Below are 23,834 nucleotides of genomic sequence, written 5' to 3'. Positions count from 1 at the left end.
AACAAAGCAGAAAAAAAAAAAAATCTGAATTGGGCATATGTATGAATTTGTAAAAGCATTTTTATGCTGAATGAAACATTGTATATAGAGACAGTGAATGTGTGTTTGAGCATGTTTATGAAACTTTTAGTAGGAGGCAGCAGAGAGTACGGAGGGGATGCTGCCTCCTTTTGGGAGCGATATGGAATTATCTTAACTTTTTGTCCAAGAAAAATCAGCAGAATTCACTAAAAGAAATATAACAGTAAATATATAAAGAAATAAAATATTGTATTTTCAAAAATATTTATTGGTGTAATTTTTATTTCCGTTTAAATGCACTCTTTTACTTGCGTGACTTCTTGGTTTTCTCTCTGCTCATCTGTTATGTCTGAGGTTTTTTTCAGTTGCATCAGGCTCTGATTTTGATTGGCAGGATGAGCCATGAAAAACAGCCAATGGTTATTGTCCCGCTCAGCTTTATGAGAGTCCAAGAAGGTGTGAGCAGAGAGCTCATACTCTTTACCAAAAGGAGTCCTAAACACACAAAACACAAACAAACCAAATAAATGAATAAACACTAGCAATTGTTCTACACAGAACTAAACATACATTAAACTAGACAGACCTGTTTATAAGGTCAAGCAGGTATTATCCTATATATAAATATCTATCTATCTATCTATTTTTTTTTCCAACAAGAAAATAGAATGGGAGTGTATTTTATTCATTAGGAACTGAATTTTGGTGTATCTGTAACATTTGGCTGTTTCCAGCTCACTTTAACTGAATCACTTACTTTTACAATATGAAACATAACATATTACCATAGGATGTGATTGCCTAGAGCAGCCAGACATTGATTGGTCTTACAGTGGGAAATCAAAACCTTGCTGTTCACCTGCCAAAACAAAGCATCCACTCCACATTATTAAGTTACTAAGTAATAACAACAAGTACATCTGGAAAAAGATTTATCTGAAAGTGTGAACCTGAACAGGGTATCCTTCATTTTCAAGCCTTTCTTGGGGGTCAAAGTAAATCACCTTCCACCAGCACAGGAAATCGAACTCCTCTATTAGGCTCAACTCCTGCAGTCGAGACTTCTTAGCACACTTCAGAAATGTTTTGTGATCACTGGCAAGGAATAGCTGTGAGGAATCCAACAGACTGCATGCTGAGACTTGGGAACTCAGTAATTACTTAAAACTGTATACATGCCATTTGCTTGTTTACCTCTCCAGCAAAGCCTGCGGTCGTTCTCAGGGCAAAGCTTTGATCGTATCGGAGCACCTCTCCATCTGAGGTCCCATCAACACTGAACACAGACCACAGATGATAAAACAGGTCAGCCACTGTGTGTGCGATTGAGTGAGTTTGAACGTGCATGCGCGATACCTTGTAATGATAAAGGCGTTTCTAACACAAGGGGTCATGCTGTGGGCTCCGCCTACTTGGAGAGGCCCGAGAAGGTGGGGGACTGAATTCGTGTCAGAATGTGATGTGATATTACTGCTGTCAGAAATGATATTGAGGACACAGGAGCCATGCTGCTCATGCTTTTCACCTCCAGAGTTCACCAGCATGACTGTGTCTCCAAAGTGCAAAAAGCCATCCTGCGACACTGATAAACTCACCTAAACAAAAAAACTAATCAGTCTCACATGCAGCAGACACACAAAAAAAAATAAAAAAATAAATAAATTTGAGCACCACTGCACTACATAAGCTGTAAATAAAACAAAGATTATTGGGGGGAAAAAAATCAGTGTATTACTTGAAGTTTCTTTGTAATCATTTGTGAAGTTTACTAGCAATTTCATAAAGAAAATTTCACCACCAATTTTCAAATCCCATACGACCAAAAATATATATTTCTGTCAAAAATAAATAAATAAAAATTAAATAAATTTAGATAAATGCTACAGTTTCAACATTCATATACAAAAATATATATCTCAAAATGTATTTCAGGGTCAAGAAAATACATCTGTGAATAGAATAGAATTCAAAACAAAATTTACAGTGATTTAATAAAATATTGTTTTAATGTTCCTTGCTGATTTTTATCCCCCCCCCCCCCCCCCCCCTATTTTGCTACTTGTTGATGTGTTTTATGTTCACGTGCTATAGAATATTGAATGCAAATAGGTTTTCTTAAAATGTGACGTGATTTTTTTTTTTTCTTGGATTGAAATATATGGAGGGCAAAGTATATTTTTTTCACTCAATCAAACTTAATTTATAAAGCACTTTAAAAACACAGAAGTGGACCAAAGTGCTGTACAGAAAAATGAAACTCATACAAGACATAAAATACAATTAAAGCACATTAAGAGACCATAGAATATGGCAATATTTAATATTACATTTATATAGATTATATATAGAGAGAGAGATATTTAAAAGGTTTTAAATATTATGTTCAATACCAAATTATATTCATCACAATGTTCAAATTAACATTAATATTTTATCTGATAACTTGTTCATCTTGCAACATTGTTGAATATATTGCAAAAAAGCACTTAAGTTACTGGTTTCAGGATGTTTTGTCTCAGATCTCCTTCTTTCTGAACAGTGAGCTCGCCTCTGTCTTTTTGCAGGATGAAGTTCTTGAGGGTTTCCTGCAGAGACACTGCTCATTTACTCACTTGTTCTCTGTCTGGACTTCACACCAACAAACATGAGATGCGTCAAAACAACAAACCTCTTCTAAAGTCACGTCTTCTTTCCAGTTGCCCACACGGACGCGCGGATTATATGTCCGGACATGAGCCATTTCACAGCTGAGGTAAAGCCAGCCAGACAGATAATTAAGAAAATTTAATTTATAACGCAAAAGGAAACTAACTACAAGCGTCTACTACAGGCAAGAAGTGTTCCCATGGATGCGTAACAACACGTGCGCTACTGAGCGTGCGTACTTTATGTCTCCAAGGTAACAGGGCTTTTTTTTTCTTCAAAGTTTTGTGCATTTCAAAATGATTTGAAAAATAATTTTGATTTTAATTTAATTTGTTGCAATTAATTTTTAAATGTAAATAATTTGAATCATTTTGACTATAAATCAATTATCTTAAATACGCATTTTTAGTAATACCTCTCTTTTTTATGTAACATTTAATCACCATTTAAAAATACAATACTGGCTTCCTGCAGTAATACATCAACTAATTGGGCTTCAGATTAATTTAATCATTATAATTTATTAAGGTTTCTAAGAGCTGACTGGCTTATAAAACAATCCCAGTGTTCACTGTGTGCATATCTTCAATAAAAAACAAACTGAAAATGTATACATAATAGGCTGAATTTATAGAAATTCCTTGATTAAATGAACACATCAGTCCAACACTGCAGAAATTAAATTATGAGAAATGATCTAACAATCATCATTCAATAAGTCTCTTCATATTAATATATTTTATATGAAGCTGGATTTTCTAATTAAATTAGCTCACTCTTCAAAGTTTCACTGGAATCAGTTTGTGAGCGATCTCTATAATGAATTTTGCAGCATTATCAAATATGAAACCAAATCACTTTCACAATATGTATGCAGAGAGAAAAAGGGCAGTGGAGATTTTAGATAAACTACATTAGAAGGAAGCCTCATTTGAGCTTGAGAGACTATGTGTGTAAGTGCTGTTAAGTGCTTTCACATCAATAACGGAACTGACAGATCATAAATAGATAATACACGTTTATGAGAGCTGTGCTCTGAAATATTAAAAATGCTTTGGGAAAAGCAGCAAGTAGCAGTGTGCAAAAGCATTGATGATATTATTAAAGAAAACCTCTCACTCCAACCACTGTCATGATCCACCTGCTTCCTATTCAACTTCTTGCTTGCTTAACTGGCGGGAAAAAATGACACACAAGACACAATCCCACTGAATAACCAAAACCGGCTTTATGAAGAGACAAAGGTATATTTTCACAGTCAAAGGTGCCCTGAAAAAGGAAAAATCCCAATCCAGAAATACATGTGTTTATACAATCATGGAATGAAATGCATAGGCTATTTATACAAGAGGAACACAAAAAATGTCAATCAAAATCAAGTCAAAACATTTCCAACATTGCCTCCTTAAAATAGGACATCTCATTCAATTGTCTTCACATTACAGTATTCAGCTGATGAAAGCATTGCCAAGGCTTACTATGCGTTTGCTAAGTTGCTCTGAGCGGCTGTCAACACTTTGCTTGTGTTGTAGGTGATCACTTACTGGGCTGTGATTGCAAATCTGATCGTTTAGAAAAGTAATTGATTGAGGTATCATTCATTCTGTAGTGCGTAGCGCAAGATGAATTACAATAGTGATCATATATCAAACTGCATGTAAAAATCCCATCAGTTCCAATTGGAAATCCTTTTACCTGAGCAAACAGCTACAGCAGACAGAAGTAGGACTCAGAAAGCTTCAGGCTCAATAAAAGAGGACACACACTCCTTGCTCTCAGTCTCTCCCCTCCCGCACTCACTCAGTCCCATCACAGCCCATTAAAAGTTTAGTGCTGTTGTTCAGCAAATTGAAAATGTGTGCCGGTATTGATCCACCATCATGCATCCATTCTGGATCTCTGGAGGCTCGTTTTCCTTTTCTTTTAAGCTTTTGTGAGGCAGGATATTACGTTTTGTAGCACTATTTTGGTAGTGAACGAGTTCACCACAAATTCAGGCCAGTAATGAAGAATATGCATCAAACGAAAACAAGAGATTCATATCACTCGCACGTCAGCATTTCCTCCAAATACGGGGACATTTAGCAGATTTAAAGGGCAGTTGCATGCAAATTTACAACTAATAATGGATTTTCCAAGCATTTAAATGGAGAGAGAGCAGAGGTGCGGAAGAGAGAAACGTGTGCCGCTGTGCGAGCAAGTGGATGCCGTCTCAGGTTTCAGCAGAATTACATTAGACTAATGGGAACTCCCCAATATCCATCAACAAAGAGGGCATACCGGAACGTTCGCAAGCCATGAACTGCAGAATAAGCATTTAACTGAAAACCTGCTTAAATTCAAACAAAACTAAAGGAAGGGAAACTCCAAAAAGGTTTCAGGAAATGCAGCCTATTTTGCACAGGTTTTACACTGGGCCAGTCTGCCATGCTTCTCGAATTAGGTTCGTGAAGAATTCATGCGTTCATTAAAATCTTGATAATATTATCTAATAAACACGTTTTGTACCATTCAATGTCGCCTCAGGCGTGTCATGTGATTGCATGTACATTACACGGTGCTGACTGGAATTACGATGATGAGGATGAGGATGATGGTGGCAGTGATGCTGAGGGCAGCGATGCGGTACGCCTGGTTCCTGCTGCAACGGGTGTACGAATGCGAACGCCGCAGGAGCGTGTCGGAGGCTGGCGTGTAAATCTCGTCTGTCCAGAACTCCAAAGACTCAGGGGCCTGCAAAATGTATATAGGAAATAGTCGATAAGTGCTGGTTTATCTGCATTCATTTCATTATCTGTTTTCTTTCATGTTCTGTTAAGATTGATTTAATGTTTAGGTTCTCAAAGAACCCAATGAGAATAACCAGTATTATCCCAGATTAAAGGAATAGTTCACCCAAACATGAAAATTTAATGAAAATGTACACCCTCAGGCCATACACCATCACTTGCTCACCAATGGATGCTCTGCAGTGAATGGGTGCCGTCAGAATGAGAATCCAAACAGCTGATAAAAATCTCACAAGTATTCCAGTCCATCAGTTAAGATCTTATAAAGTCAACTGTTGCTTCTGGCCAATCCTAATAACACTTCCCCAAGTGAAAAACACTGTTGTCCTCTTACATCAAAATCCACCAACATATTTGTTTAGAACTGTTTACACTAGTAATTGGTGCTTAATCTGTGCATATTTCTCTCCTGATTCAGAGGAGACAATTTTTTCACTGGAATAAGCATTATTATGGATAGAAGACTCATATTTTAGCCAGAAACTATTTGAATTTTAAAAATGTCTTGACTGATTTGTGGATCATCTTTATCAGGCTCCTGATCAGGTGAACTGTTCCTTAACACAGATTTATAAAACATGTTATGCAAATGCAGATTCATGAGTTGACAATGTTTTCACTCAAAATATTACATTTGGAGGTGTCACCTGAAGATCCAGCGGTGTTAAGTCTGATTGGCTCCAGGTCACTTTGGGGCGTTCAGTCACATGCTGGGTAGTGCTATGGACAGATGTGCGGCGTGGTGCATTGTGGGTCTCAGGTGGCATGAGGTGAAAACCCGTCACTTCCTGCACTACAGAGCCCTCTCTTTTATGCACTCCACCTAAATGATCTGACTGAGAAGCCAAACAAGGTTTATGTTATGATGAAGTATTCATCTTTATATCTATACATATACATAAGGTCCAAATGAGACTACTATCAAAATGTATGTATGTTCTAATTTTGCATTCTACATTAATACAATGTTATTTTCTGCAAGTACAAAGTCAAATTGAAAAATTCACATGAATTTTAACATTTCTTTTCCTTTTGTTTTAATGACAGCAGTGTTCGAGCTGCATGAAATCCACATGTTTGCATGAAACCTGTTGATCATATTCATAAGAATGAGGATCTTGTGCTTCAGTACAGTGTAGCAGGGATGACATCATTTTTTTGGGCCAGCCTTAAAGTTATTATCCTGCATTATCCTGGTTCCCTCAACAAAAACCCAAACAAATTTTTTTCCATTAGCTTCCGAATTATTGCAGATACTGTAATAAGCTCTGTGACCAGCAAAACTGTTTGATTCTTACAAAAAGGAAAGGAGCCTAATATTTAAATGTGTTATAAGCGAATTGATCCATTTTGCTAACTTTAACCACGTCTCTTCAAAACCCTTTCTAAGTGCACAAAATGATTGACAAGCAGAGAGCATTTCCGATTGGCTAGTTTTCCGATGATTGTTGTTTACAGAGTTCACAATAACATACTAGCATACTACTCTTACTAGTTTGTCTTAGGTTACATACTGTTTCTTTATGTGGCAGAAATAAGAATAGTATGCTAATCTGAATTCAGTCAGAGTCTAGTTCTGCCACAAAGACAAGTATGATTCCTCAAGTCATAGAGACATTTTATGTGGAAGAAGCATCACTTATAGCACATTTAAAATATTTTTATATACTTACAGTGGTGGCCAAAAGGATTAGAAAACTAGTATTTCACCAGCTAAAAATGGGTTTAAGTCAGTTATCGCTATCTTTTGCTGTAGTGTGTAAGTAGGAAATATCAGTTTACATTTCCAAACATTCATTTTGCCATTATTTGTAATAATCCAGTGAGATTTTTGTTTGCACAAGGAGTCTGACAACAGCCAGATCTGATCTCATCACCATGCAATCTGTCTGGAATGACAAGAGGAAACAGAACAAACTGAGGCAGACTAAATCCAGAAGAACTGTAGCAACATCTCCAAGATGCTTCAAGAAACCTGCAACCTGCAAAGCTGCCTGAAAAGATATGCACAAGTGCACCTATAGGGCACAAACTGGATGATGATAAGATCAGATCTCTGTGTGGAGCACTGGCTGTTGTCAGACTCCTTGTGCAAACAAAAATCTCACTGGATTATTAAAATTAACCGCAAAATGAATGTTTGGGAATGTAAACTGCTATTTCCCACTGACACCCTATAGCAAAAGATAGAAATAACTGACTTAAACCCATTTCTAGCTGGTGAAAATACTAGTTTTCTAATCAGAGGTGGGTAGTAACGAGTTATATTTGAGTAATTTTTTTTGGGTAACTAGAGTATATTTAAAGATGGGTACTTTTACTCAAGTACATATTTAGTGAAAAAAACGGTACTTTTACTTCATTACTGTGGGCGACACTCCTCTTGTTACTTTATCTCAATGCAATACAATTAGATTAAAATGCTTAAATTTATTCCAAACGCGCCGTCTACTTTTCTCTGGGCACTGAGTGATGCCCATTCGCGAATGATTCATTCTTTTGAGTCAATTCTGTTCAAAGGCTTGATCAAACCAGTGAATCGGTTCGTGAATCAGTTCGAATGATTCGTTCAGTTCCCTGCCGCACGCGCTGAGTCGTCTGAAGTTGTAACAGAGTTTAAGAACATCAAGAGCACTGAGCGCAGCGGCGTGCGACCTGTTCCAGGTGGAAAGCCTTTGCCTAGGCACAATTAATATAGATATTTTCACAATATTTACGCTTGCAGAAATATAGGCTAGTTTTGTACATTTTGCAGAACTGACGGAAGAAGATCCGTCAATGTGCATTTGTTTCTTTATGTTCAGATGCTCAGTAGCCGGTCATGTGAGGAGTTTTCACTCTTCTCCGTGTCAGAGGTACACATACATACATATATAATGCATAATTAATATACTTTGAAATTTAATTTAATTCAGTGATGCAAATCAGAATTTTCATCAGCTGTTACTGTTTTCAGAGTCATATGATCCTTCAGAAATCATTCTAATATATTGATTTATTACCAGTGTTGGAAACAGTTTTGCTTCTTAATAACCTGTGGAACTTTGGAACCTGTGACATTTTGTTCAGGATTACTTGATGAATAGAAAGCTAAAAAGAACAGCATTGATAATAAATCAACATATTGGAATGATTTCTGAAGGATTATGTGACACTGAAGGCTGGCGTAAACGCTGATGAAAATTCTGATTTGCATCACTGAAATAAATTACATAAAAAAACATAAAAAATCTTTGGAACGGCTGTGTGTGTGTAGTTTTTTATCCGATACTTTTTTACTCTTACTCAAGTAACTATTCAGACTATTACTTTTACTTGAGTAAATATTTCTATAAGTACTTTTACTTGAGTACAGTTTTTGGGTACTCTACTCACCTCTGGTTTTAACCATTTTGGCCACCACTGTATATTTTTCTTATCCTGTTACCTTAACAGACTGTATGTGTGGCTCCTTGCTGAAGCTGATGCTCCACTCTCTGGGGGCTTCCGATCCGCTGCTCTCTGTGTGGCTCCTGGAGGTCCTGCGCACAAACAGCCGTCTGCGTTTCGCCGCTGCCTCGTTGATGCCCTCCGCCACTAAATTGGTCCTCGGGGACCCCTGCTGTTGCTGCAGGCTAGGCCGTGGAGTGAGCTGTGGCTGTATGTGCATTTGATGCACGTGTGGGCATGCAACCTGCTCCCGCTCTTCCAGACGGTTCAGTGTGAAGAGCACAAGGGCCAGCTGCTCACGTAGCTCTGCGATCGGCTCTAGCTGTTGCTCCAGCTCTGTGACCCGTTGGAGCAATCGCCCCACGCCCCATCTCACGCCCTCCTCAGGTGCCTCCATGGAGTGAAACAACCTCCGTAACTTTCCCAACCGTTCACGCCTCTCTGGCAGCCCGGCCCCGCCCCCTTCCTGGCCCCCGCCTCCTTCCCCTGGCAGCACTGCCATGGAGCCACACATGCTAATGTCGTCTAGAAAACGGAAAATGGCGCTGATGTCGTCCTCGCCGATGTCAGGGTTGTCGATGGAGAGTTTATCAGCAAGCATGAGGCTTCGTAAAGCACGCCGATCTGCAGGCTCCGTTTGGGTGCCTATGCTAACCATGCCCTCAATGCTCGGTGACCAATCGTACCATGCGTCTAAACTCATGCCGCTCAGTCGCTTGAAGGTATCCCGCACTGAACTGACGATGCGAGGATCAAAACCGGGAATGTCAAAGCTTGATCCGTCGATGCTAAGTTTAACAGATCCTGACTTTCGTAATCCTGACTTCTCTAAGACAGACCGCTCTGATCTGGGTTTCTGCAGCCCAGTCGTTTCCGCCTCAGGTCTTTCGTCCCCCGTCCTGCTGTCGATGTCCAAGCTGTGGCTTTTGATTTGAAGAGCAGGGGTTTGGTGCTTTTCGCTGGAGACCGAAGGGCCGAAGTAGGTGGATGTCTGGAGCTCGTCCAAACTCTCGTGCTTCGCCTGACGCCACTGAGTCTGAGGGTTGTAGGGGTTCGAGGCATCATCGTAGGATTGCGAGTCGGCCACGTGCGCATCCGGTTCAGGTGTATTCAAATGAGTGGTGTAAACATACGAATGGTCATGCGCATGTGATGCCAGGTTGTGCTGTTCGTTTGCGTATGTTGCAGGGTCTGGATAAGGGTTCTTCTGGGGAATGTAAAGCAGGTCCTCACCATCCGATCTTGGTCCATCTGGGCTTTGATCTGATTGGCCGTCGCCTTCCACGGATATGAGTGGAATTTTGTTGAGCCCTTCTTTAAAGGCACTCCTCTTCTGGGAGCAAGAACGAGCGACGCGGGATCCCTGATTGGTCACCAGCAGCTTGCCAGCCTCCTGATTCACCATGTCAATGGAAACGTCCCCAGAATGAGCGTTCTGCATGCTGTCCCGGTTGTGCATGCGTGAGTGAGGATGAGCAACCAACACGGAGGTGGTCTGAGCGTGTGAAGCCTCTGTGTTATGACTGAACGCTTCACAAGGGAGGTTCTCATATTTACAGTCTTCAGAGGCGGTCCCTCCTCCTGTGACGGGTAAGGCGGCCGGCCAGTCGTAACGCACACATCCCTTCCCACAGACCTGACAGGGCGTCAGAGACTGAAGGTTCTGCGTGTATGAAGGAGCCATGCGGGTGTGCATGAGAAGGTTGAACAGGGAGACGACATCGGCGGTCGCTGAGAGCCGGTTGCTGCAGGGGGGGTGAAGTCGCTCTCGGAAGAGGGTGGCAGGGAAGCAGGGGTCTCTACAGGCAGTGGAGTACAAGAGACTCCGTAATTCTAGAAGCGGCTGCAGGCTGAAGCGTCCACTCAGATAAACGCAAATATCCGCGTACGACACACTCCCATGGCATGCACCTAACACTTCCAGGATCTCCAACAATACAAGGGGGTCTTCGGGGTTTTGAGCCATTTGCATCAGATTTGAGCTTGTACTCATGCACACTACAGAAATTCAAGCCTACTGTCCTTTGCTTCTCTCTCTTCGTCAAAGGCACATGCAGCTCTGCGAAAGGGAGCACAGCTGTAAAATCAGGTCAGCCAGAGAAGGATTTCCTCAGCAATTACTTTTGCATTGACTTTTGCATATAAATCCCATGCAAGTTAAAACAGTCCAAGAAAGGAAAGTGCAATAAAAAAACAAGCGGTTACCTCTTGCCACTGGGATGTGGTGCTGAGAACAAAGCTATTCATTGCTGACCTTATTCAAAGCCTTAATATAGCCACTGATCGGAGCATTTGAAAAGAGCAGAAACCATTAGTGAGGGAGTAAAATCGTCCATCTCTGCTGATCGGGGTCCCACTTGAGAGACTCGTAGGTAAAGCAGCGGTCAGTGGTCAATCCTACGGTTGGTGCAGAAAAGCAGGTCATTTGGGCTCTCAAGGGATGCCATAAATCCCGGTTCTCATCCCTCATGAGCTGATCAAAATGCCCCGCACTTGAGAAACAGCATGGATAGGTTCTGCTTCATGTGTGACAGGAGTGTTGCATCCTCTAGCTAGTGTGTTTGCACACGGAGCTGCTGTGGTGAAAGTCACGCATGGCGTTAGTGACTCTTCAAATGCAGGAGAATAAACTTAGAACAGAAGAAAAGTATTTGTAAAGTACAGAGAAATGCATAGAAGAAACCTAAATTGTAATCCCTATACATTTATTATAAAATATTACAATAACATTTTATACATTTTAATAATTAAAAAAACTTTATATATAAACATATATTTAAAATGTATCTCTTATACACGAGTTAATAAAAGACAAATCACTATTCAATAAATATAAAAATAAATAAATAAAATTATAAGTAACCTGTAAAAAGGTACAATGAAATGTATCCATACGTTTATTTATTTACGTTTATCTAGTCTCTGCATTTTTTTTTAAAATTGGTTAATTGTTAAAAAAAAGTCAATTAATAGTTAATACAAAAATATAGCTGCATTTAATTGCTTTGATATATCCATTTATTTTTTTAATAAAAAAAAACAAAAAAAAACTAACAAACCAGTGACTTGCATATTAAATCATTAAATAAAATGTCAATCATATTCAATTCCTGAATACTGTGTACTGAAGAGTAATGTATATTTATGCACAAGCCTCAATTAAAAATGCATTTAAAAAATATTGAGACAAGGTATAGATTTACATACTTTTAAGCATATGACATTTCGGTACCACTTTACAATAAGGTTCATTAGTTAACTACTTTAGCTAACATGTAAGAATGAACAATACCACTACAACACTTATTAATCTTAGTTAATGCTAATTTCAGCATTTACTGAAGCATTATTAAAATCACAAGTTGAGTTTGTTAACATTAGTTAATACACTGTGAACTAACATGAACAAAAAATGAGCAACTGTATGGTATAATAAATGCATTGTTCATGTTAGATAACTAATGTTAACAAATGACACCTTATTGTAAAGTGTAACTGACATTTTTTGATTAAAATCTTAAGAAATAACATGAAAATGGAAGCCCACCTGTACCATCTTAAGATTTGTCTTGATGCACACAGACTGTCCTAATTTGCATGCAAACAATAGTGAAGTCAAACAGCCCCGGCATCTGCTCAGTATTGTACTGAAGTGGATGATGAGAGGTTGACTGTAACACACTTCCTCTCTCTGTTTTAGTATAGCCTACAGCTACATTAAAGTGATCAAACCTTTTAAAAGTGTAATGGAGCTTGTTCACTTCAGACGTCAGATAGTCTGTACTATTAAGACTCATCAGGAACTCAAAGTTCTTTCTCTGTCTCTAACTGATGAGCATACATTAGTTTTAAAATGACCTCAGCACACCGTACAAGTCTATTGTAAAGTTTGTTGTTGACTTATAAAGTTTGTTTGTTTAGTTGTCTCTGGTTCAAAATAATTCATCATAAAGACCACAAGAGGGCAATAAAGTTAATGTTACATCAAATTGCATGTGAATATGAAAAAGGGGGAAATTCCAAGAAAATTTCCAGAAAAAAAAGCAACAATACATTTATAATCATAATTATATATTTTTGATGTAATTTGTTTTGATATACTTTGACACTGATAGACAATATATGTCAATGATTTTTAGTATTATTTAATAGTAATAATATATAACCATGTATCAAACAGTGGCAATTTTTTCCCCCTAGAAAGACAGCACATTTTAATATTTAAGTATTTCATCGCCAATAGAAGCGTTAACTAAAACAAAAACAATAAAAAATAAACAAATAATTGTTACTTGAAATAAAACTAAATGTTAACTAAACTAAAATAAAATTGATAAAATATTTGCTTATATTCTTCTGTATCTTTATCCTTTTATTATAATAAAAGTTCAATAAACAGATCAAGACAAATAAAAAATAAAAACATTTCAGCTAATTGCAACATTTCTCAAATTCATTTAGTTTAACTTGATGTACTAAAGCTGAAGATAAATATATACATAAATAAAAACTACAGACATTTTTAGAATATAATAATTATTAAAAATGGAAAAAAAGTCAACAAAAAGACTATAACTGTAATAGTATTTCATTGATCCTCAACAACACTAGATACCATCATATACAACAACCACTTGGTTTATGATTATATATACACACACACGAGGAAGAAGGTTAAGTCATATGTTTGAGTGCATAACCTCACAATGAAAAAAGTTATTTTTGAGAGATTTTAATAAAATTACAGTAAAGGAAATGTTTTGATGGGTGTGTGCTTTAATTTGCGTTCAAACTCCGTTCTCTTTGTTGCTGGATCTGTTTGGGTTTGTTGGTGAGTCATACGGTCACTTCTTGCGCAGATAAACATTTTTTCACAATGTGTCAGTGTTGTGTTTGAGAAACACAGAGAGCACATAAAATCAACGGCATGAGATTTGCCTTTGTTCCAGTTGTCAAATTCTGTCCTAATTGAGACCAAGTAAGATAAACAGGAAGAAGGGGGGAAGAACGGAAAGAGAAAATCATACAAACAAGATTAAGGAAACCGAGAGGTTGTAAACGGTCACATAATGAAGAGACGCTGTGATTATGGGAAACTGATGAAGTTTTGGGTATCAAGCCCTTTCACAATTACTCTTATCAGCCTGTTGAGTGAAGGCTGTTAAAACAGATCCATGCAAACACACTTCATCCTGGATACTGCAAAAAACATTCCACCACAAAATTCACGAATAATTTGGCTTTTATTTGAGCCGTATGCATCGATGTGGGTAAATCAACTGACCCCATTCACAAATCAGAAACAAAACATTAGAAAAGTTCAAGAACAATTCATATCAAGCATTACTGCGAGTACAATAAAGAGAACAAATGGTTAATCCTTAAAATCTATTATGAACGATAAAAAAATATAAAAAGTCAGACTTAAAGGCCTTTTCAAATGGGATGCTAAACCAACCCTTTTCTCTCATTACTCGTGACTGAACCAGTGATACAGCTGCACTAAGAAAAAAATGTCAATCAGAGACGTGAAGAGATCGTGTGCCTGATGCTGTGATCTAACTGGCTCTTAGCTGATAAGGTCATGTTCAAGACAGTGCTTTAGGACAGACATCATGCAACACAAATATACTGGCAGTTTCCCAGGCAACCGGACCCTCACACAATCTCCCGGGTTTTCTGGATGGCACAGCACAACATCATGCTGAAGATCATGCCGAAGATCTGCGCACATGGAGAACACATTTCTTCAGTGACACGCCAATACATGTGTATGTGACAATTCATGTTTCCAAAAAAAGCATTACAATCAAGGTACTAAGAGAAATATACTTTATTCCATTTAAATCTGCAGTTTGCATTTCGGCACCATTAGTAGAATCTATCATTTGAAAGTTTAGGGTTGGTAAGCTGTTCTGTTTTTTTGAAAGAATGCTCACCATTGCTGTGTTTATTTGATGCGATAAAAACAGTAAAATTCTGAAATACTATTACCATTTAAAAGAACTGTTTTCCATTTGAATGCATTTTAAAATGCTATTTATTCCCGTGATGCAAAGCTGAATTTTCAGCATCATTACTCCAGTCTTAAGGCTCAAGAAACATTTCTGATTAATATCAATGCTGAAAACAGTTGCGCTGATTAGTATTTTTGTGGAAACATTGATACATTGAAAACATTGAACTATTGTCTTTCATGAATATAAAGTTCAAAAGAACAGCATTTATTTGAAATAGAAATCTTTTGTAGCATCATAAATGTCCTTACTTTCAGTTTCAATCAACTTTATGCATCCTTGCTGAACAGAAGTATTAATTTCTTTTTAAAAAATTAATAATGACCCAAACGTTTGAATGGTAATGAGCATATATATACATATATATATATATATATATATATATATATATATATATATATATATATATAATAAATCAAATTAGGCATTTTTAAATTCATGTAATATTAAATTAAGAATCCGCAATTATAAAATATTCAAAATCTTAAAAACAAAACCACAGTAAAACTAACTGATATAAATAAAATGTAAATTATTATATATTAAATTTTATATATGAATATAAATGTATAAAACTATTAAAAAAAATTACCATGATCACTCCAATGCCGATTCCAACGCCTCCAATAATATGAAGTTTGGAGTTAAAGACTTCATCAATGGCATCAGGGCAGCTCTGAACACATAAAACAACATTTGGAATTGGTACAAAAGGATTTTGTATTGTTTTATGCTCTCTGAATTGTTCAAAAATGTATCTTTACATCTATCATAGTATAAAAGCTACTAGCATAAGAATTAATGTCTTTATTTGGTGGAGAAGGAATTCTTATGTCTCATATAACAGGGCTGTGTAAACACTTTGTTCATTAGTTTACTTAAACCCTGCTGGATCTTAAGCACAACCTTTGAAAACACACCATTTCCTTCCACTTCAACCCTTTTCAACTCTTTTCTCAATTTTATAAACAGTTACTACACCGCGATGACCTCTTACTTGACCTTCTACTGGTAGAGTAAACAGCATGTTTCAAGCTGAGCCGTACGCAGGTTAGAAACATGTCCAGTGCATTGATTCTTAGTGAAGCTGGTGTGAAAGCATTCCACAGTCAGACCTGCTGCCTACAAGAATCTCATTAGAATCTCTGAAGTAAAATATAACTTAAATATAAACTCTCTTTTTTTATATTTTGAATATTCAATATTTATAAAAATGGCAAAAAGACAAAAACATACATTACTAAAACATAAAAATTGTAATAATTAAAATGAAAGCTAATTTGAAATATAAATAAATACTAATAGTATATAGAAAAATACTAAAATAACATACATTAAATAATTTCTCAAATAACATCCGAGAAAAAAATTTGACTTTGTACTTTGTTTTATGAAGGACTGTATAAAGGACTGCATTAATATTAAATAAGAACTGTAAAAATATTAAATAAATTTAATAATTTATACATTTGTTTTTTCTAATATTTTATTTCTATATAAATGTAATTACATTTATATTTATCTATACGTTTATTTCCATAGTTCTCACATTTTTGCATTTACATTTTTTTGCTTACATTTATTTTTTATTTTATCATAGCCTTCGTAGTCTACATGGATCTTGTCTAATAATTTATTACAAAACTCTGTAATCAGTGGCATCTACATATTGAATATAAAAACTACCAAACTGCAGCATTTTACCCTGTAAACACAGTTACCTTTGTAATGAGAATATCGAGCCCCTCTTTTCCTGGGCAGGTCTCGTCAAGAACATCCTCGACGCTTCCTGACGGTCCACAGCAGTTAAGCTGAAGATGAGGAACAGATGTCATCACAAATTAGCAAATCATGGCCTAATGGTTAGAGAGTCGGACTCGTAATCCAAAGGTTGCGGGTTCGAGTCTCGGGCCGGCAGGGATTGCAGGTGAATGTCCAGCGCTCTCTCCACCCTCAATACCACGACTGAGGTGCCCTTGAGCAAGGCACCGAAGCCCCAACTGCTCCTCAGAGTATGGGTCACCATACTTGCCCGTATGTCACTTCACTCACTCACTCACTCACTGAGCTAGGAATAATTAGTGCTTGAGAAGTTGAGAAACCATCTGATGCATAGAGCACATAAAAACAGCAAGCACTTTCTGAAGATGTTTACAATCTCCCAGGCTGTTACGACGAGCGCTTCAGAGGAACAACTAGCAGTTGGCGTTCACAAAGCTCAAAGTACTGAATCTTTGAAAGATTTGAAAGAAAAAATGAGATCTTACTCCATGCTGGATGAGACGGAGTGTTTCTTTCAGAGCTGGTTGTTTGGTTTGTTGATAGTTATTGTATGTTTCCTTGTAGAAAGTCGTTATATCGTCAGTAACCTATGGACACAACCATAGTAGCTGGAATTAGGTGCACCATTGGTATGTCTGCGTGTGCACTGAGCATTTGAGACACCCACCTTGGTCTGGTTAGAAAATCCCCAAATTCCAGCAGCCACCTCGACCGCAAAGATAACCAACAGGAAGAAGAAGAACTGTGGGGAAAAAACAACAACAGTCAACAGGCTGATAACATCATAATACTACAAAGTAGTGATATTTGAGAATATAATGAGGGGGTATACCAATCCCAGCATGCAAGGGGACTCCTGGATGGCACCACAACATCCAAAAAAACCAACAACCATCATCAGAGCGCCGACCGCAATGAGGATGTACACACCTACAACACACGCTTCACTTTAACCGGCTGATCATCACATGCAGCGACACAAAAAACATAAAAAAAAACACCTACTGACCTGTGAAGAACACGTAAGGTGAGTTCTCTAAATCATCAAACAAGCTTTTAGTCTTGGGATCAAACCTCAGCCAGAGTCCAATAGCCAAGACGCCTGTCCCTGCAATCTGCAATAAAACAACAAGAGATTGTGAATAAATCACCCTGAGATACCTACAAATGGACTGAAATACACACAGATCGGAACGACCCCTTTAACATTAAATAGAAGCAGCTAAAATGATGGCACTAAATGATCTCAGCAGAGGTTATTGCTTGATTTAAAGCGGTATAAAAGCCATCCGTTTACATTCCCATTCATCTGAACGCCAGTCACTTGGCTGACAAAACACAACCTGCTTGCTGTAAGCTTTGCTTATGGGTTTTGTCTTGGCCTAGTTTTTTTTTTTTTTTAAAACCATGAATGGGTTTATATAAGCCATAAATGCCATGTAGATAATTACTGCCACAGAAAAATTGCATCCTGACAAGCCTCATCACACAGTCCCACCCATCACTAGCAACTATTCATTATATAAGTGTATTAGAGACTGAATTAAAATACGTTAAAATAAAAATACATCAGTTAAAAAAGTCTTAATTTAATAGAATTAATAGTATTATTTATTATTATTTAATGGTCTTATATTATCATTATTATTTTATTTGGACAAATATATTTCCTGTTCTTTAACCCCTTAACTGTCACCATCCCATAAAAAAACATAAAACAATACAAAAATAAACAATATATAAAATAATTAAATGAAAAAATTACAAAAATAGTACAACTAAGTACATCTATTACAATAAAATATAATATTTTGAATTGGTAGGTGGCTTGCAAATAAAATATCAATTAAAATACATACACACACATACATACATATATATATATATATATATATACACACATACACATACATGTACACACACACACACACACATACATATACATATATATATATATATATATATATATATATATATATATATATATATATATATATGCTTATGCTTATTTTTATACCAACAGGTGTGCACTGGCAGTGTTAACCAGCTTGACCACTTTGCTTGTTTCTTCAAACAAAACCAACAGGACACTGCAGGTGCATGAATTTTGTAATAATGTGTACACGCTTAGTAAAACTGAATAGGCTCAGAGGCTTATATCCATCTTTTCTGAAACCAGCAAGCAATATTACATGACAGAGTCCAAATAAAACTGGCAGAAGTTCTGCCAATCTGTTAGACGTGATGCTATATACAGTATGTATGCATGTTTATCAGTCATTTTGGCAAAACCGCATGCCTGATTTTACCTCCTCCACGCAGGGATAAAATAACTTCCGTCACATGGAAAAATCCTGCTTGCTTCCTTTTTTTAACACTAAAAATATTGCAGTATGTGCAACTCATTAGGTCAGATTCAACATCTGTTGGTTTGACCCAAAATGATGGCAGATTAATAATGTCAAGCCAGCTTAAGAGTGTTCAAGGACACCATGAGATTTTGCTTCAAAGTTATGTACAAAAACACAAACAAACAAACAGATGCATCATACCGACCACTCATCTTTCAGCCTTTGATTTAAGAACCTTCTGGACTATCACATGTGCAAACACCACGCTCCTCATTATATCATGTGACTTAGTTTTCTTTCTAGTCATGTCCTGGTTTCATGTTCACGGGGTTCACGTCCTGCTCTTTGATTCATTCTCTCTGACCCAGATCTTTTGTTTGAAAAACTGAAGGTTGACAAATCTGTTCCAAATCTCCATGCCAATGCTTAACTAAACAAACACCCTTAAAACAACCCCACTTCACCCTTTCACCCCATTCCACACACAAACTGCACATAAAAACACAACACTACTCACAAATCAATGATAGTGTGCTACTTTCACACAATCACACACAAAAACACAAATATGAAATTGCACCTACCCAGAAGATAATGTTCAAGATAAAAATGGCGTATTTAATACATTTTGGACATCCATCAACACCCATTTTGCTGTTGTATATATACGTTCACCCGCACAATCTCAACTAAACAGGTCAGTTTCTACAAAGTCTGCTCACAAACATAGTGTTTGTCCGTCACACGCTTCCTCCCATTGTTTGAGGAGAAAGTGAAACTGGAACAATGTCTGTGTGTTGCACAATTTTCTGCGTGTGTCAGTGGGAGGAGCTCACAGGTATGTGGGAGGAGCTCATAGATATGTGGGAGGAGCTCACAGGTATGTGGGAGGCAGCATGTTGTGCGAGTCTGCAGGAGACTTCACACTGCACTCTTTTCTAATGCTCTAGCTGGGCCATAGTTTACCCCAAAATCAAAAGAAATGTATATTTTTCCTTTACAAAAATTAAGATTTACCTTGAATTCCCATTACCATATTGCACAAAAATAAAAAAAATAAAAATCCAGAAATAAAATCTCATTCTCATGACTATTATATACTGATAATAATTTTCTGAACAAATTTTTTTTATTAAAATTAGCATAATCTAAATTCAATACAACACATACTACCATGCTGTATAAATACTCCACAGTATTTATATAAATAATATACAATTATATATAACAATTATTTTTTCATGTTATGGTAAGAATAATGTAGGGGTAAATGTGCTTAATTTTCCTAAAAATAATGTCAAATCTAAAAAAAAAAGGTCCTAAATGGTCTTAATTTAAAAATACGTTTAATTTTAAATATTTTTAACACCTTAAACTGAAAAAATTAATCATCTGCATTAACATGCTAATTTCGACAGCACTAACATACACACATACACACACACAAACGCGTATATATATATGTATATATATATATATATATATATATATATGTGTGTGTATGTGTGTGTGTGTGTGTGCATGTATATGTATGTGTATATAAGAAATATTTGCATATGCACGTGTGCATATATTTATGTATTTTGTTATAATATACATTTTACATATATTTCTTAAATATATACATGTATGTGTATTATATAATACATAGAAATATACACAGTACACACATTATGTGTAAACAAACTTTTATTTTGTATGCGATTAATAGATGTGACAGTCCTATTTTTTATATTAAAAACATTACATAATCAAATAATAAATATTACATATCCATGAGAATAAGGGCTCTTCATATTATAGTAATGTGAATTGAGAGTAAATATTTAATTTCTTCATTTATTGAACATGTTTTCAATATAATTATTCAGAAAATATTCATATTAATAAATAGGCATTCATGTCTTTATGCAAACTATATTCAAAAAAATTTCAATTTCAACAAGTGACAACTCATTAATGAATTGTTATATGTAAATACAGTTTTGTCCTATCTTGTTAAACACATTATTTCACATATGCGATATGTTGAAATCTCTGGTCACTAAATAAATGTGTAGTTTAGTCTCTATGCAGGGAGGGAAGACCGTGGAAAAGCCCATGGAGAGCATGAATACCTCATTATTGCAATGGTTCAATAGACCTGCAGGATCTCTCTCTCTCACTCGCTCTCTCTCTGTGTGTGTGTGAGCTCAGAGGAGGTGTTAAGTAATGCTGATATTAAGTAATATTTACAGAGTGCAAATGAATGAGACCAGATCCATCATACACACACCACACAATTTCATAATGTGCACATTATTCCCCATCAAAACCAACAACAAATACAGTTTACAGTGAGTTTGTCCATGAGATTATCATGCTCTATAAATAGACTTGCAGATTAAAGACAATCACATAAACCCTTGGGCTGGACACACACACACACGCACCATACGGCTCTGGGTCATGTTCACTGTGTTGAAGAATTAGAGATTCATGTAGTGAATTGGTTCAACTCAGTGAACAGGTTCAAAAATTCACATCTAGTCTTTTGTTTCACTGCAGTGTTTAAGGGGATATTTTTTCCCCGGTTTAATGTGGATAGACGACAAAAATAAGCTATTCGTAAACCGGCTCTCCCATAATGTGTAAACACTATGGAAAGATCAATCATTGATCTGTTTGCAGAGCTCTAGACTGCGAGCAAAAGGCCACACTTTGCAACCATTTTCCCGCTGGCGCAATTAAATTTTATTTGAGATGAGGGTACAAAAATACGCCATTCATTTCAATTACGCATACGCTGAACTCTGGCATGAAACTAAACATCCGAATGAACGTTGCAGTATGGTGCGATCTGTATTGCCAAAAAAACAGCGGAGCAGACCCAACTGGATTTCAGCCCAAAACAAACTGTGCAAGCTTGATTGTGTGTTGTTGCTTTCAGAAAAACAACATGTTAGGTGACAATTCATGATGTAAACTGGTTTTGCATGCTATATAGTAGAGGTACATGCATATAAGTATGCATATCAGGATTTGCAATACCATTTTGTGACACTAGAGGTGCATTCATCACAAATATAATTATTTTGAATTTTAATGCAGATTTGTGTAAAACTGTCTTAATGTTAGAACAGATATTGAGGGAAGATGCAGTTTTCAGAAGGTGTGATTGATATTACTTTCCATGTTCATAACCAAAGGTCAGGTGCATTGCATTGTGGGATACATTATTCCACATACTGTGTTCTGATTGTATACTGCGCATCTTAGCATGCAGTAGTTCATCCAGGCATTCTATCAAATAGAGTGCATTAATGTTTGCCCAGTCTTTAAAGTATTTTTCCTATTAATTTTTTCCCATGGGGATTTAAAAAAAATATTTTGTTAAAGAGTTATAAGCCATGAACCAAATCAACTAGCTACAATGTTAATCACAATATGAAAAAATTTGATTTGAAGCAAAAAAGCACTTAAAAATCAGCACGCCCCGCTCTGTGATTGGTGGAGATTCATTTGTAAAATCATGGGTAATGTAGTTTTTACCAGAAGTTTTTGCCATTTAAAAACACACCATTATTTTAAAATATAAGTTGAAAATGCAAACCGATGGCTTCAAAAAAAGGATGCAAGTTAACATGCAATAGATTAACAACCTCAAAGCTTATAGTAGGTCTTCTAAAGTTTTATAAGTTACCGTTAAAAATCAATTTACATCTGGAGAAAATGAATGAGATTTTACTTCCGCAACCTGACTGTTGCGCACTAAAATATTAGCATACTACATACAATATATACTATAAACTGTCTACAAGAGTTAGTATGCTGATTCGAATTCGAGACCGAACACCTGGAGAATCGTTTCGAATGATTAGTTTAAAAGAACCGGTTCAAAAGAACGATTTGCTCACGAATCGGAACGCGCCTGTCCACCTCTCACGGCTGGACAGGAACAGCTGACACACACAAATACGAGTCAAAGGAAACACTATCAAAATTCAGTGCTTGTCCCACCACACACACACACACACACACAGTATTTAAACTACACGACCAGGGTCCTGAAATACGAAGTAAAAACCTTCAAATTAGGTCAGCCAAATGGTTGCAATCCCGCTGCATTGCTTCACACGTTATTAATTGCAATCTAAACTAATTACAAATCTAAACGGGACGCTGTGCTCACGCATTTATCAATGAATCTTTGAGGAAAATCGCGAGTAATTATAAAACAACGTCCCGCGCGCGAGCATCAATCGTTTCTCACTCACCCAGAAGATGAAATTGAAGACGAACATCAGATACTTGACGCACATCTCTCCTCCGGTCAACGCCGCCATCGCAGCAGTCTGTCCTCACACACACAACACTGAATGAAAGAGTAAAGATCCGTCTGTGTCACAGGCGGCTCGCGCGTGCGGCTGTGTGTGACTTCACGCGCGCATGAGTGAGTGTGTAGCGCGCGCGCACACGAAAAACTCACTGCCTCATTCCTCCTGCCAAAGATCAACTTTGCAATCTTTTGCTCGGTGATGCAAAATCGACCGTGCCAAAGGTCGAACACTTTTTGTATTGAGCAGGTTGCTGTTTTTGGAGGATTAACGTAAATCGCGCGCATGCTTTATTTAGTTACGCTTGTTAGGGATTTTCGAGGAATCTTTTTTTTAACCATTTATTTTAACGCAAGATCCACTCTTGGGGATTACGTCATGATGGAATGACGTCACCGCAGTCAGAGCAGAGCCCAGAGGTTTCTTCTAAGGCATAAGATATGCGGGCGTTTATTGCACCTTCCCGCTTTTTGTAGTCTAATT

The 23,834-nt window shown here is 36.9% G+C and overlaps 3 protein-coding genes across 4 annotated transcripts; all 3 read right to left on the bottom strand.

Moving 5' to 3' along the window:
- Positions 1–277: 277 nt before the first annotated feature.
- Positions 278–2,917, bottom strand: LOC306842555 (cilia- and flagella-associated protein 161-like). The gene is made up of 7 exons (XM_079373495.1): positions 2,690–2,917; positions 2,517–2,606; positions 1,378–1,616; positions 1,216–1,297; positions 972–1,130; positions 807–880; positions 278–516 (listed from the first exon to the last, which is right to left on the bottom strand). The coding sequence occupies exons 1-7, from the start codon at positions 2,759–2,761 to the stop codon at positions 312–314; spliced, it is 921 nt and encodes a 306-aa protein (XP_079229621.1). The 5' UTR covers positions 2,762–2,917; the 3' UTR covers positions 278–311.
- Positions 2,918–5,217: 2,300 nt separating this feature from the next.
- LOC306843048 (major intrinsically disordered Notch2-binding receptor 1-like) lies at positions 5,218–10,851 on the bottom strand (the record flags this gene model as incomplete). The annotated part of the gene is made up of 3 exons (XM_079374283.1): positions 5,218–5,400; positions 6,104–6,292; positions 8,884–10,851. 3 exons carry the CDS (start codon positions 10,849–10,851, stop codon positions 5,218–5,220), a joined length of 2,340 nt encoding a protein of 779 aa, XP_079230409.1.
- A 2,390-nt stretch (positions 10,852–13,241) lies between these two features.
- On the bottom strand, positions 13,242–23,594 carry LOC306842929 (CD9 antigen-like). Of its 2 annotated transcripts, none has more exons than XM_079374142.1 (8): positions 23,292–23,594; positions 17,694–17,799; positions 17,517–17,614; positions 17,352–17,426; positions 17,170–17,271; positions 16,624–16,713; positions 15,495–15,578; positions 13,242–14,609 (listed from the first exon to the last, which is right to left on the bottom strand). In XM_079374142.1, exons 1-8 carry the CDS (start codon positions 23,358–23,360, stop codon positions 14,544–14,546), a joined length of 690 nt encoding a protein of 229 aa, XP_079230268.1. In that variant the 5' UTR covers positions 23,361–23,594; the 3' UTR covers positions 13,242–14,543. The 2 variants fall into 2 exon arrangements, with proteins under 2 accessions (XP_079230268.1, XP_079230269.1); XM_079374143.1 differs by lacking the exon at positions 23,292–23,594 and adding an exon at positions 19,620–19,855 and having other exon boundaries at positions 13,411–14,609.
- Positions 23,595–23,834: the final 240 nt, after the last annotated feature.

The sequence above is a fragment of the Barbus barbus genome, assembly GCF_936440315.1.
Source record: "Barbus barbus genome assembly, chromosome: 23".
NCBI classification, from domain to species: Eukaryota; Metazoa; Chordata; class Actinopteri; order Cypriniformes; family Cyprinidae; genus Barbus; species Barbus barbus.
The sequence above is the reverse complement of the archived record's forward strand: the minus strand, read 5'-3'. Positions and strand labels throughout refer to the sequence as shown.